Below are 15,844 nucleotides of genomic sequence, written 5' to 3' on the forward strand. Positions count from 1 at the left end.
CATCATGTTTGCGCCCCCTCTAGTGGGAGAATAAAGACATTAGCCACGTCATTTTCAAATGGAATAGATTAATGATGCTGTGTATTCTTGTTTAATATGAAATGAATTGAGATAGAAAGGTACATTAGTAACAGTAGGCTAAGAATAGGGATTGTATTGTAAAAGATGTAGGTCTTTATTTTCATGTAATGGCAGTTGATACGCCTGTTGGTACTTGGTAGCCTTTTACACACACTGGCACAGTCGCCTAAACCCTAAAGCCTACTATAAATTTCTTTTTTTCTTCATGTAATTATTAAGAGAAATGAATGCACACCGACACACACTCCTAGGCTAGCCGTAGATTACGACTCTCGTAGATGTATTTAATCGATTCTGACATTGATTGAAAATGTCAGAATTGATTGATTGATGTAGTTTATTTAGTAAGACATGAGAATAGTACATGACAGTACATAACAGTACATGGAAGTACAAATTCACAATACAAGGTCTACTAAACTGGAACTCTCATTAAGCACTAAGCTTGTTTAAGATGAGACCCCCATGCACACAAATCATGATGAAATATAAGAGGCAGATAGATATACTATACACACTACTATACAGAATGTCATACAATCAGCTTTTCAGGTTACTGGTATGAAGAGAGAAAAAAAAAATATATATATATATATACAAAAGAGAAAAATGAAGGGGGGGGGATCAAATAGGCCTACTACATCTACGAGAGTCGTAATCTACGGCTATGCTTATAGGCCAAGGCCAAGGCCAACCAAACAAAACCAAACCGCACACACACACACACACACACACACACACACACACGACACACACACACACACACACACACACACACACACACACACACACACACACGCGCGCGACCACGCGCACGCATGCATGCACGCACGCACACACACACACACACACACACACACACACACACACACACACACACACACACACACACACACACACACACACAGACAGACAGACAGACAGACAGACAGACAGACACACTTTTTGTCCAAGCTGCTACTAGAATGGCTTGTCGATCAAGTCTATTTGGACCAATCCTCGCTCTTCTGCAGTGCATGTCTCTGGGCGCGGAACCCATATAAAAACACATCTTTGACAAATCTGTCACTCAGAGAATTGTGATAGAAGCCGACGGACACAGGCACCGACTGGCACCACTCAGAATGAAGTGCGAACTTGGCTACTATAGGCCTACACTTATTTTTGCGAGTAGGTTTTATTTGGATGTACATTGTACCCTATCTGGTGCCAATTGACGCGCCTGCCCTGATGATGGATGAAATAGTATTATTATTATTGTTACATATTTTTATTGGAGAATAAAAATTGTATTAAATAATACAGCTCTCCATGTTTAAACGATGGATGAAATCTTTAACCACAGTGGAACAGTTAACCGAACTTTGACGGAAGAAGACACTGATGTCACCGCAGATGGAAGTCCTGCCCTCCGGATACTCATCTCCGTGGTGTATTCCATAGTTTGCGCCGTAGGTTTGGTCGGAAACTTACTGGTCTTTTTCCTAATGAGGTTAAGACGAGATCGAAACAAGAAATCCAGCAGCATCAACATTTTCATCATCAACTTGGCGGTGACGGACTTTCAGTTCGTGCTGACGCTGCCCTTCTGGGCGGTGGACACCGCGCTGGACTTCAGCTGGCCGTTCGGACACGTCATGTGCAAGGTCATCCTCTCCGTCACGGTGATGAACATGTACGCCAGCGTGTTCTTTCTCACCGCCATGAGCGTGACCCGGTACCGATCCGTCGCCTGGACTCGGAAGACGTTGAAGAGCCGAGCAGGTGGAGGATCCAGGTTCCTCAAATGCGTGTGCGCGGTGCTCTGGGTTTCGGCGACCGTCGCCACCGCGCCGACGACCATCTTCTCCACCGTGACGGTCGTCGCGGGGGAGAAACTGTGTCTCCTCAGGTTCCCAGAGGGGCCCAACAACTGGCTCGCCCTTTACCACGTCCAGAAGATCCTGATAGCCTTCGTCATCCCTATGCTCATAGTGTGTGTCAGCTATGTGATGCTGTTGCGCTTCATCAAACGGCGGGGCAGCATGATGCACAACAACCGGACGTCTTCTAGGGTGACCAAATCCGTAACCATAGTGGTTTTATCATTCTTCATCTGTTGGATGCCAAATCACGCCATCACCCTTTGGGGTGTCTTGGTCAAATTTAACGCCGTCTATTGGGACAAATCGTATTACATGGTGCACGCCTACGTGTTCCCACTCACCGTGTGCCTGGCGCACACAAACAGCTGTTTGAATCCAGTGCTGTATTGCCTGGTGCGCCGGGAGTATAGGAAGATGCTTACGGATTTGTTCTGGAGATTCTCCTCAGCACCAGCCATGAGAACTAATACCTCTCATGGGACGTGCGAGGATCAAGGTCGTATAAACATTCCTCCACACAGGTCTATTATAGACATTGAACAGTGCCCACTGTCCATCATAGACAGAAAGGGTGTATCCAACTCGAATATCATTACGCACAAATAAAATGATTGATTTTACTGGGGATGTAAACTGGACTGTTCCTTCATGTCATCGTGGCACATCTCATTCGGAGTTGTAGATAATTATGAATGTTTCAATCGCGTGATGCGCGCTTTAAATACGCTTCTGTCATTCATTACGCACGAGGAATACTCATGCGTAATGATGATTTTCCTTCTTAAAATGAAGTAAAACATCTATATTTATTACCACAAATACGAGTCTATATTTATTACCACAAATACGAGTGTAATGCGATATCATGTCTTGATAGGTTACTGGTGCTATTTTTGATTATCTTTCTTATTTCGTTTTTGTTATTCCCTTGTTGCTGTATATGATTTATTTATGCATTTATTTATTTATGTATTAGGCATTTATTATCATTATTATTACATTTATTATTATTATTATTGTTATTATTCGCTATTTCTTATGTGGGCCAGTGTTGTAGTTTAAGAGCACGCTTGTAGGTTCCAGGTTCGATCCCCCGGACAGGCAGAACAATCTGGGTGGGGACTCACCTCTCCCTCAACACCATGGAAGTGACCACTGACTGAACCCCCAACTAGTCTGCTCAGTGGCCAACAATGACTGTGTGGTTCCAACGTTTCCTCTGGAGATAGGGTTAGTGTGTGTGTGTATGTGTGTGTGTGTGTGTGTGTGTGTGTGTGTGTGTGTGTGTGTGTGTGTGTGTGTGTGTGTGTGTGTGTGTGTGTGTGTGTGTGTGTGTGTGTGTGTGTGTGTGTTTAAAGTATTTATTCTGCATTATTGTGTTTTGTGTGTTTGAAGTCGTCTGTATTATTCTCATTATTGTGTTATGGGTATGTGTTTAACATATATTATTCTACATTATTACGCTAATTATTACGTTTTGTGTGTGTAAAGTAGGTATTATTCTGCGTTATTGTGTTTTGCATGTCACGACAGTGGCATGCAGGGACAGGTGCAGGGGGAACATCAGGCCTGGCTGTGGTCAGGGTGCAGATGATGTGTCAATTCTTGATTATGATGTATAAAATATACACACACACACACACACACACACACACACACACACACACACACACACACACACACACACACACACACACACACACACACACACACACACACACACACACACAAACACAAGCCACTGCCACTGTTCCTGTCACTGTTCGGTCTTGTTCTACATTACAAAATCAGAATGTATACTAGGCTACTAATCTCTGCACATCATCATGGAAATAAAGTTTCATATTTTTTTAGAAAGACATTGCTTTGTACTCCCATGTGTCTAATTTGCTGTGTGATCTATAATCTCAGACAGCAGCATAAACATGTTTCAGATAGTATAATCATTTGGCCTAATTCAATGTGGGGCGTCTTTAAATGCATATGCATGGAGAAGAAAATCAACACAATTATGTTTACACAGGACCCTTAAATATTTCAAATGTATAATATTAAAGAGAATTCTGAAGACAAATGTTTAATGGGGGTATTCATGGTTTTCTTTCCTTGTTTTCTTCTTTCCTTTTTGAGATTTGTCTTCAAGTAAAGAAACCTAATTTGTTGTTAACAAATGTGTTTGTGTCACCACATTCATTGGGTTTCGCAAGAACAGCTTTTGCTCAGAAAATTGGTTAATTGGTTTTAAGAGTTAAGTTCTGGAATTTTGTTTGGCAGATGAATGCATCATTCTGCATTAATATAATATTTTAAATTTTCAAATTCAAGCTGTGGATTTGTATTGATTCAACCATGATGAACAACTTTATTCTTTTGTTAATTTCTTTTTTACAATTTAGAAATATCTTCACACAGATTCTAACTAAACATGTCTTTATTTCACCCCATATTTACTAACTGAATTAGCATTCAGCAGCTTACTGATTTAAATTATTCCGAAAAGTTAAGAGATATGACTTCAGCAAAGAAACAGCGCCCCTTACTGGTAAATGAAATCTTTACAGCCCTCATCTAGACTTTCATGCCAGGGCCCTCCAGAAAGATTATTTGCTTACATTTTAAAATCTGATTTATTTTATTTAGCATAGATAGTTGTATTTTATATCTATAAACTGTAGTTGTGGCTTATTTCTGTGAACAAGGACACCCATTCTTGGGTATCCAGAATGGATTTGATTATTCTAGGGCCGTTCCTCAGTCATCCCTCAGAACTACCGCATCACTAAAAGCAAACGTACATTTGTCAGTTTCACACTTTATAACAGGATATTTCTCTATTGATTTGTATTAGAAACTCTACATGCCTAGCCATCCATATAACCAATGAATTCCAGGAAAATAGAAACCAAATCAAATTCATAGTTATACAAATTAGTTTAATTCAATGTGTGTTACAACTTTTCACTGCTCATTAAATAGAAGTTTGACGGTTTGATGGTTATAACACCAGATGGGGTGTTTTTCTGAAATCCATACTTTTTGTCCAAATTTGGACTTTAAAGTATCCAATTGCCGTATACAGTTCTTCTTGAAGTCTTAAACATATTACCCGAACCATAGATAAACCATTGAAGGACATTGTGGGCAACACAGAACTGTATGCATATCCTTTTAAAAGGCTATTTGTTGTGATGCAAAATATATCCAAAGACAGACTGCTGTGTGGCAACAGGTTTAGTAAACCAATGATGACCCATTGTAATTTACAAAGTAAAGCTGTATCCTTTTTTGGAAAATACGGAAAAAATAATATTATATTTGACATGGTATAAAAAGGTATTGACTATTTACAAAATTCAAGTTCATTTCACTACAAAATAAAAGTGCATGAATTTCTTTTTTAATCATCCATAAATTTTCCCAGGATGAAGGATGATAAGAAACGTCAGAAAGAGGATGTCTGCTTACACGGTTATTTGCTGTACATTTGGTCCTTTGAAATGCTTGTATCTTAAGAAAAGATACAAGTATTCTTTTTTGCATTCTGGTGATTTTGGTTGATTCTTCATCTTGGTGCAGGTGCCATCTTCTTTGAAAATTATAATTGTTTTGCAATAAACAGTATGATGGCTTTTAGAAAGTCTGGGTGGAACACCATCCTTTGAGGTTTTTTTATACATGTTAAAATTATCCACAAGAATAAATACACATTAAGAATAAACAAAAAGTGCTTTACCCAATCATAGAAGTAATTGGGTAAAGGTGCTTGCCTCAAGGCCGAATCCTGGCCTGTATCTCTTTGGACAGATCAACCAGAGCTTGCTCGATCCTTCTTTCATACAGGAATTAAGCATACCAAAGCTCTAGCTTTTAGCCAAAAAGTAGAGAGCTCCAAGCTTTAAGCCTAATTTATACATCGTCGCTTGCCAAACTTAACAGATTTTAAACAAAAGTTTAAAATCCTTCATTTTCAGCGAGTGACACTGTCGTACAAGAAAGCGTGAATTAGACTTTTCAGGGGGACAACACCAAAGGCAGTGGATTGAGTAGACAATGGGCCCTAGAGTCATAACAGTGCAGAAATGCTAAGTGTATGTGACAGTGCTGACTCGTTGGGGGTTGTGGATCATAACGTGGGAGAGATCCAGTGCACTGAGCAGGTCTTGCTTCAGCTGTGATTTGGAGCTGTCCGTCTATGCTGTGCAACGGTGGTGCTGGGGAACGGCGAGAGGTGGAATGGTCCCTGAGTGTTTGGGTCTCCTGGGGAGAAGGTATGGTGTGGGTGCTCGTAACATGCGTTACCGTTCCTCCGCCACCTTCCCATTGGCCTCCTTCTCATCCTCATCTCTCCTCTTCTGCCTCTGAAAGAAGCCAAGCTGGGCATCAAATACAGAGAAAATTTTGATTAACCATACAAATTTGAGAGACAGGACTGCACAGGAAAATCCAGAGTGTTCATTTAACTCTGATAGTGCACAAAATGTAATCACATTTGTACACTCCGAGTTACAAATTGATAAAAGAACAGCACTGAGGATTTTACTGTGTGGCTTTCCCTGACTGTTCATTGCCTGAATATTCTATTTACTCAATCTATTAATTGATTATTGATGATGACTCAGTTATGTAATTCTGATGGAGCAGGTTAGATTAGATAGAGTCAGATCAAGAACTGTGTCCATCTTTCAAAAGCTCTTCTATTAACAGTGATTGTAAGAGTTAGCTTTTAACATTGTTCAAAAGATGCACATACTGTAGTATAACAGGGGCCAAACTCCCACTCTAATGTAAGTGTCCACAGTCATTCACATATCCAAGTTCAGCAGCAGTACCTTCAAATTCATCTTATAATAATTTTGCATGTGAAACTGATTCAACTGACAATTTAGTTTTTTTCTCCAAAACAGCATACTGTATAGGCTTTATCTACATACAAAGAATACAACTCAATTGTCATGCCACATGCGTTACAGGCTGACAACCCCACATTTGAGCACTATACTGACTGGCTGTACTTTAGGCAAATCACTATTAATTACACCACTGGGCAGAAATAATGTCTTCAGTGTTAGGACCTACAGTACAGTATGATACTTATAGTTATGATGTTTTATAATTGAAAATCATGTGTTGTATAGTGCATAAAGAGTATGTGTCAGATCACCCTTACAGTACCTTCCACAGAGCCAGGATGAGCAGGAATAGCAGTAAAAGCCCTCCCAATGTACTGCCGATGATAATCCAGATGGAGATTCTGTAATCTCCCTCCTTCCTAATCTCCAAGATTATCTGCCAGATACATAACATATGATGGGGGGGTCAAAACAAGGTGGTTGAATGATCAACCTAATTGGTTCAATTTGCACAAGTGAGATACACATTATAAATGCATAAATATTAACATCAGAACCCATCATGTACTGGTATTAAATATTAAACAGTAAAATTCCTCAGCGTTAGTTTATCCATTTGTAATGCAGTTAGTGTACAAGTGTAATCAAATGGACTGATCCATTTGGTTATATTTGCAACTCTCTGAGTTAAAGTAACACTTGGATTTAACTGTGTAGTAAATCAGCCACACTGCATTGGCCAATGTCTACCTATTAGCCCTCAAAAACAAATGAACATGACATGCAGTAGTACATAAAGGGCAGTAGATGGCAGCACATATTCGTGTATTCAAGTATGATGTAACATGCAGTGCTGCTGGTCCTTTGGGTCCCTCAGCACCACAGCTTGCTTTGTGCTGGATCTTAGTATGATGCTCTGCTGCTTTACAGGATGCTATTGTATGCTGAACTATACACTGAATCCTTAGTGTTCATTTACGTCTGACCCTTACAAGTCCATTTCAGTAACTTTCTGAGTTCAATTAACACATGATTTTACTGTGTATACTGGAAAGCACTCTAAAAAGAGTTTCAGTGATTAATGCCAATTTTCAGTCAATGACGTACACGGAGTACATTGACTTTACTATTTTCAAATCTAATAGAGAAAAATGTCTCTAGTTCTGAAAGTTGGTTTGCTAATGTAATAGTATTAATGCAGGCTACAGCTGAGACTGATGATCCGATTACTACTGTATGCTACTTGTATTCCAGATCTTTGACTCATGGGACAAAAGCAGTTAGTGTTGACTCACATGTCTGACAGGCCTTTCTTCATGTAGAAACATGGGGCTGGAGGAGGGGAGCTCCACCGATGCACTGGTTACAAGCTCCAGGATTTTAAACTTCAGCTGTATAAGAAATCAAAGCATATTATCACCACTTACTGCCACATGACTCAGCTGAAAGATTAAAAAGACGGATTTGTTACAAACAAGAGATAAACAGAAAGGCAGACACTGTGTGTGTGTGTGTGTGTGTGTGTGTGTGTGTGTGTGTGTGTGTGTGTGTGTGTGTGTGTGTGTGTGTGTGTGTGTGTGTGTGTGTGTGTGCGTGCGCGCATGTGTGCGAGTATATTATACGTGTGTCTTTTTCTACCTACAGTACATCATATGTGCATGCATGTGTCTATGTGATGTGTATGTGGCTATAATGTATCCATGTATGCTATACAGTACTCACTGCATGTAGGGCGTCTATCCGCAGTGCCCCTGTGATCCTGACACCAACTTCTCTGTAAGAGGCCATGTTGATATTGCACTGGATTGGCAAAGTCAACGTGTTGGATCGGTTCTGCAGAGGAAGACCAGATCACAAACATCAGCACTACATTTCTGTAAATATACATGAAAGTTTATGTGTGAATGAGGTTGAGTTGGTCTGAGGTTTACCAGGCGGGAAAAGCGAGAGAGGTCTTCGGGTGATGCCCTGCTCTCTGCCACGTGTTGAGGTGGAATACAGTGAGTACCATCTGTCTGAGTTGGGACACAAATGTAAATACTTATCATGGTCATTGGTCTCTGTTAGTTTTGACAGATTTTGGGATGTGGAAGATGTTTGGAAACTTGTGGATTGTTGTTGTCGATACAACACTGCTTAGGTAATAATATTAAATAATATTAACCACATCAACTCTAGCATTGCGATTCTGGGGAGAACATTCAGTGAAAATAGAATATCTACAAGCACACAACGCGTTGTGAGCTTGTAGATCGGCTATTTTTGGCGAAGAGATTTGGTGTAGAGGGGGAAAAAAAGAGGGGGCAAAGGATAGACCCCTGGCGACACCAGTTTAAAAATACTGTAGGGTCCTGGGTATAAGTGGTTAATTATGGGGGTGTTTCATTTAGGTGTTGTGTTGTGGTGGACAGCTCCTGTACAGCATGGACAGCTCCTGTACAGTTAACTTCATGCTGGCACACAGAACCACTTAAACAATGAATGTAATTACCTTCAGCTTTAGAGTTTAGCTGTCAAAATGGTTGTGGTGAAAAGGGTCCACTGACCTTTTCCCAAAGCTGATTAGTTAGCAACTGATTAGTTGAATTAATCGATGAGCTGAACAAATACTTTTAAACTTTTTAAAAGTCATATTGTGTAACATCTATTTTAGTCGTTTTTTTGGCGACACCTCTGTTAGCTCTACTGTCTGTTAGAACTGCATTTCCAAGAATTCAGTTGAAACCAAAACACCAAAGTACCTATCCAAAACGAATACTGCACTGAGGTTATTTTGGAAAGCAAAAACGTTTTCAGAAAAGGTATACAGAAATGGTATATATTATTTTAAAATACATAAATAAATACATTTCCGGTGCCATTTTTGGTGCCTGCGTTATTTTTCAGAGAGTGTCAAGGGCAAACATTCAGCAAAACATTTTAAAATAACACATGAATGTGGAATGCTGTGTGAAAATATACCAGTGAGAAATTATATCAAACATAACCTTTGTTTAAATTAAAAAGTTACACAGCATGACTTTCAAGACCAAAGTCACAGAGGCTCTCATGCTCACCTGGTCAATATAGAAGTCTGTAATCTGCAGGAGTCTGTTTCCATTTGTTGTCATTTCAGGGATTTCAATGTTTAGCTGCAAATCTTTTACTGGGAAGAATCCAAGGTTCTGGATCTGAGAAATAAAAAGGAGGAAATTATTCATGTTAGGGCACAGTCACACCAAACTATGGCTGCTGGCTGATAAACTTGGTTGTGTGCGGCCGACTGTTTTTTGCAGACAGTGCATTCTAAAAAACGGAGTAGCTTGCAGCGCCTTCTGTCCCAATAACCAGTGACGCACCTGTCACTCACTTTCAGGACCCTCCCGTAGCCGTAGACTAGCAATCGCTTTGTCTGTATCCCGGTTACGTTGCGTCTTTATCCAACTTTATTAGGCGGCCGTGGCTATCTTTATCAAACTAGATCTCAGGTTTAGTGTCTATAATGGACAGGCGGAGGGCACTTGCCCTAGCTTTATTGGAAGGGAAGATGCAACAGCAACAAGCTAAAACAAGGAAGAAAAGAAAAAGAGTTTGGGAAAATAGGAAATAGGAAACAACAAGGGGATTACTAGTGACTGGTCCAAGAACTTCGCTTTGATGATGGACGGTTCAGATTTTTTTTAGAGTGACGCAGAACCAGTTTGACAAGCTCTTGGGACGGTCCGCCTTTGACTCACCCGATTGGACACAGGGAGAAAAGCAGCATCTGTCTCGAGCATACAGTATCTGCTTCAAATATCTGCATGGCGTACAGAACGCATAAACGCAAGGACACACAGGAAGATGCGCAAGACCATCAAACCACGCCATTCCCATTGAAAAGCATTGGCAGAATCCACCTTCAGGTAGAATTAAACTTCGGTGTGACCATGCCCTTTTGAAGTATTTTCTTTCCACTACAGTTTTGAAGTAATGCAGTTGGGTCTCACCTGGAAAGAGAAGTTGAATGGTGGGCCAATAACTCCAGGTGTTTCAAGTGACAGCTCTGCTTTGATGTCATACCGAGTTGGAATGGAATCCCTTTAAAGATAAACAAGCCAAAGATATTCAATTCAATATTCAATACTAAAGGCAATAGATGGCTGTAGCTATATAAAGTTTATGACAAATGTTATGTTATGAAAAACATATCTTGAACCCTAAACACAAAATATAGTCTTAACAGATTTGATTTAGTTCCCCCAACATTCCCAATACAGTTTTTGATTGAAATTGAAATTTTTATTAGGCAAAAGAATGTAAAACAACACAGTTACATTTATAATGCTTTTGTCTAAACTACAGTAGTAGTCAGTATTCAGCATTTTTCAAATTCCAAATTCTTATATTGCTGAGATAAAGGTTTCGAAAAATAAATGACCACAAGAGCTAATATACTGCAAAGTTCAAACTCGGAGAGGACATTTGTTAAAAATTCAAACCTTGTGAAAAGTATGTCAGCCTCGTACTTCAGCGAGTAATTCATGTCATTGAAATTGTCCGCTGAATTCATCTCCTCTCCGTCGCTGTTGAGAGAAGGAGACAAAGGAACTCAAAGTATTTAAACAATTTCAACTTATCAGTCTTGAACTCATGAACAAGCCAAATGACAGCATAAACAAGAATATTAAAGCCATTTGAGGATAGACCTCCTTTAACCAAGTGCTCAACAGAAATTAACATAATGCAGCACAATACAGTCCCCCTGGTGTCAGGAAATGTATTCCCGATTTAAGCAGCTGGGCATAATAAATATGACTCAAATAGTTGAGTTTATTAGGACTGACTGAGTTCACACCTGCTGGCCTCCAGGATGACCCTCACATGATCTAGGAACACTGAACGGCTGAACTCAAACTCCAAGCGAAATGATACCTACACAGAAGAGAAGGACAACATTGAACTTCATTCATTCAATTACTGATTCACTCATTCAAATTGAATACTTTTGTGAGCAGCATCTAAATGTCCTGCCTCATTTTCAAAATGCATCATTAAGTTTGTCATCATCATCAATTTCAAAACTTTCTTGATTCCATATTCTACTCATGTTCTATTTGGGGATTCCAACAATGACAGAGCCCTGCATTATGGACTAAAGAGTAAAACCTGCAATAACCTGTCATAAGCCCTGGGCAGGCTGTCACACTGGTGCTGCTGCTTATAGAACAACCCATAGAAACGAGAGCATTCTCTCTTTCTCACACACACAAACACAAACACACACACACACACACACGCACACGCACACGCACACGCACACGCACACGCACACGCACACGCACACACACACACACACACACACACACACACACACACACACACACACACACACACACACACATACACACACACACACACATTTTATAACTCCCCTCTGAAAGCAGACACTATAAATGCTTTTGGTTCCAGCATGATGGGCAGTGCATACACACAAATGAATTCAACATTGGCAGGTCTGCGCAGACCTTTAACACACTATTGTTGATCAGTCACTGAAAATTGACAACTTCTACATTTAGTTTTATTTCTTGCTTTTTGTTGTATTTTGAAACTTTTGGGCAATAGCTAGTAGCAGAGTAAAATGGAATCAAAGAGGTGAATTATAACAATGACAAAGAAACACAGAAACACATGAGAAAGGAATGAATACTAAATGAAACCAGAAGAGAAGAAGATGAGGGTAATAAAGCTACAGGTCACATGAGAGGGAGGGGGTAGAAGAGAGAAAGCAAACAAGGCAGAGCAGAGCGTTGTTTACAATCCTCTATAACTCTAATGAAGTCCTGATGAGAGATGTCTGGGCACAGAGGAATGCCTAACAAGTCATACTTTAACTTCCCTCTAATAGACTCACTCATTTCTGACAGAACACAGATATGGTATGTACCGTACATGAACAATGACCTTCTTACATGTAATTATGTATATTGGTTAGGAGAAATAATGATGTCCTTTTCCAAGTTATGTATGCTCAACATGCATCAGATGTGGAAGGTTAATCTTTTGTTGTCTGGGAATTCTAGGATAAAAAAAGGAACGAGGGCATGCTTGAGGAGGGAGGTTTGGATTTGCGCGCGCGCACGCACACACACACACACACACACACACACACACACACACACACACACACACACACACACACACACACACACACACACACACACACACACACACACACACAATGGTGTGGGTTTGGAAGTCCTCAATGTCAATGGCTAGGGCAGATTCTTGAACCGGCATAGTTGAACATGGAAAATCAAATGCCTGAAACTTCCCTTCCTCATCAGAGCCAATTTCTTCAACAAGCCACCCACACACCCGCACGCACACACGCACACACGCACACACACACACAATCAATACAATACCTAACGCACGAACAAACCAAAAAATTATGGTTTTCAGAAATGGTACCTCTCAGCAATACCGTTTCAGAACAACAGCTAACACTGTCTCTACTGATGTAGAAACTGGCCAAGTAGAAACATTATTGTTAACTGGCTACTTTACACAGCTTGCCCTGAGGCTCCAACTTTCCTTCAGGGTACATGGTAGTTTGACTTAGCTGGTTTGGCAGCCGCACTGTTGCACGAGGAGTCTTGTTTAGTTCCGTGCCGCATTTTAAAAGGCTCTCGACCAGAACAGATCAGCCTTGTGGCCTCTGGTACACATCCAAAATGAATGACTTTGTATGAATCATTCAGTGCATTTTAAAGGGTGACTGGAGTCCACATCCACTGGTTTAGTTGCTGGGGAGTGATGCGGGAAATAAAGAGATCTCGTTTTGTTGTCAAGGAGATGATCGTTATTTGTGCTAATAACGTGGTTGGGTTATATGGTGGGGAGGGGATTAGAACCGATGGCTTTGGGCCATTTTTGGGCGAGCGAGTGCGTGTGTGTGTGTGTGTGTGTGTGTGTGTGTGCGCGCGCGTGTGTGCATGAGTGTGACGTGCATGCGCCTGTGCATGTGTAAACGTATTTGCATGCCTGTATGTCACGGTGTGATTGTTCACATGAATGCGGTCCCTCGCCAAGATCACTTTATTATCCACAACGTCTTAGTGCCTTTCTTAATGGCGGAGCGACTATAACAGCAGTCTGTTGCACTGGATAGCAGTGGTGCACACAATAGTGGCTACACTTTAGTAGCAATACTTTGAAAAGTGTCAGACCATGTGCCATCAATGTCCCTCTCGTAGTTAATTCAATCAACGTTTTCTGAAAAACTGAAACTTAAAGTAATACTAGGTAACTTTTTCAACAAAACTAAAGTTAAATTCTAAAAATCTTTTGTGAGTGGCAAATGTTTCACAACACCCACTCCATGAATTTCATCCCCGAAAGCCTTTTCTATTATATTTTCTATTGAAACAGTGGTTAGGTTAGCCATTCCCGCGAAAATGACGTCATCCGGCCGGAAAACGGAAACGGAAATGCACCGGTTTCCACATCAAAGTGACATCAAAGTCCAGGGGCCAATCACAGATTACTTTTCAGCCTAATTATTCAGAAAACCCCAGACCACAGAAAATCCACTGAATGTTTTTTGGGGTCTAATTGAGGTCATAAAACCCCCCAAAAAACATAAAAAATTTAAAAAGTGAAAATGAATGTCATAGAACCTTTAAGCAATCAGGATGGAATATGTAAAATCGGACAGATCCGTGTTGATGACATGACTATAGCAATACTGTGTACCGATTTGCGTGATGTTTGGACATAACATTTTTTTTTGTTGCAAAAATTGGCCTCCTGGTGGCACTATAACAGGCCAATCTGAAAAATTTGGGGCAGAGGTTCGGCTTTGGCATCCAGGGAGTGTGTGTGCACAGTTTCGCAGCGACCGGGCCAACAGTGCCGGAGATTTTTAGCTGTTCACACACACACACACACACACACACACGGACAGACACACGGACGGACACACACACGGACGGACGGACACACACGGATGGATGGACACACACACACACACACACACACACACACACACACACACACACACACACACACACACACACACACACACGGACGGAGGACGGAGGACGGACGGACGGGGTGCAAAACATAGTCTCAGCCAGGCCGAAGCAGAGACAACTAGAAAAAGTGCTCCTCGGAGCACAGGTCTCCGCCAGGTCAGGTACGTTATTCTGGCCTCCTGGTGGCGCTATAATAGGCCAATGTGAAAAGGGTGCCAACCGTGCCATTTATTCTTGCATTGACACTGCATTCATGATTTGAGGCATTTTGTTCCAAAAATGTGTTTTGCTAAATTAGACCTGCTGGTGGCGCTATAACAAGCCAATGTGAGAAGGGTGGCATTTCTTCCTCGGCCTAGTGGGAATCTGCGTGTGAAATTTCACGGAAATCCCAAGCTGTGTGTATACTTTGAGGCTTTTTGTTCAAAACGGACCAATCCTGCAAACTTTGGAAGCCAACCTTAGGCAATGAGGATGGAATATGGGAAATCGGACAGATCCGTGTTGATCACATGACTATAGTGATACTGTGTACCAATTTGCATGACGTTTGGATAACATTTGTAGGAGTAATATAAAAAAATGGGTTTTGCACAAATCGGCCTCCTGGTGGCGCTATAACAGACCCATGTGAAAGATTTGGGGCAGAGGTTCTGAATTGGCATCCAGGGAGTGTGTGTGCACAGTTTCGGAGCGACGGGGCCAACGGTGCCGGAGATTAGCTGGTGACAGACGGACACACGGCCACACGGACACACGGACACACGGACACACGGACACACGGACGGACGGACGGACGGACAAGGGGTAAAACATACTCTCTCGCCATGCCTTCGGCCTGGCGGAGACAATAACCTAAAAAGGCCTGGATAGCCCTGCTGGGGGGGCGGGAAGAAGAAAATAAAGAAGGAATTAGCTCCTTAATTGTCAAAATATGGTATTTGTTTATTAATATATGTTTGAGAATATTAATGTGAGGTTAAGTATGTACAAGGCAGGCTACTCTTTTCTAAATGTCTAGCTACTCTCTAGTTGCAATGAATGCACG

The 15,844-nt window shown here is 41.1% G+C and overlaps 2 protein-coding genes across 3 annotated transcripts in view; one reads left to right on the forward strand and one right to left on the reverse strand.

Moving 5' to 3' along the window:
• Nucleotides 1-1,403: 1,403 nt before the first annotated feature.
• Nucleotides 1,404-2,552, forward strand: LOC308088572 (relaxin-3 receptor 1-like; the record flags this gene model as incomplete). Its single annotated transcript, XM_080433074.1, has 1 exon — nt 1,404-2,552. One exon carries the CDS (start codon nt 1,404-1,406, stop codon nt 2,550-2,552), a length of 1,149 nt encoding a protein of 382 aa, XP_080289200.1.
• Nucleotides 2,553-4,874: 2,322 nt separating this feature from the next.
• itga11a (integrin, alpha 11a) overlaps nt 4,875-15,844 on the reverse strand; it is a 58,894-nt gene continuing 47,924 nt past the window's right edge. Inside the window, exons 22-30 of one of the 2 annotated variants that reach the window (XM_080429491.1) lie at nt 11,613-11,689; nt 11,257-11,340; nt 10,765-10,855; nt 9,853-9,966; nt 8,728-8,811; nt 8,519-8,629; nt 8,092-8,187; nt 7,119-7,232; nt 4,875-6,304 (exon numbers count right to left, since the gene is read on the reverse strand). In XM_080429491.1, the coding sequence (XP_080285617.1) occupies nt 6,242-6,304; nt 7,119-7,232; nt 8,092-8,187; nt 8,519-8,629; nt 8,728-8,811; nt 9,853-9,966; nt 10,765-10,855; nt 11,257-11,340; nt 11,613-11,689 (834 nt within the window). In that variant the 3' untranslated portion in view covers nt 4,875-6,241. Of the gene's footprint in view, nt 6,320-7,118; nt 7,233-8,091; nt 8,188-8,518; nt 8,630-8,727; nt 8,812-9,852; nt 9,967-10,764; nt 10,856-11,256; nt 11,341-11,612; nt 11,690-15,844 lie in introns of both variants that reach the window. The other variant, XM_080429490.1, reaches the window with a different exon arrangement.

This window comes from Gymnoscopelus braueri (genome assembly GCF_963280865.1).
Source record: "Gymnoscopelus braueri genome assembly, chromosome: 1".
Lineage (NCBI taxonomy): Eukaryota > Metazoa > Chordata > Actinopteri > Myctophiformes > Myctophidae > Gymnoscopelus > Gymnoscopelus braueri.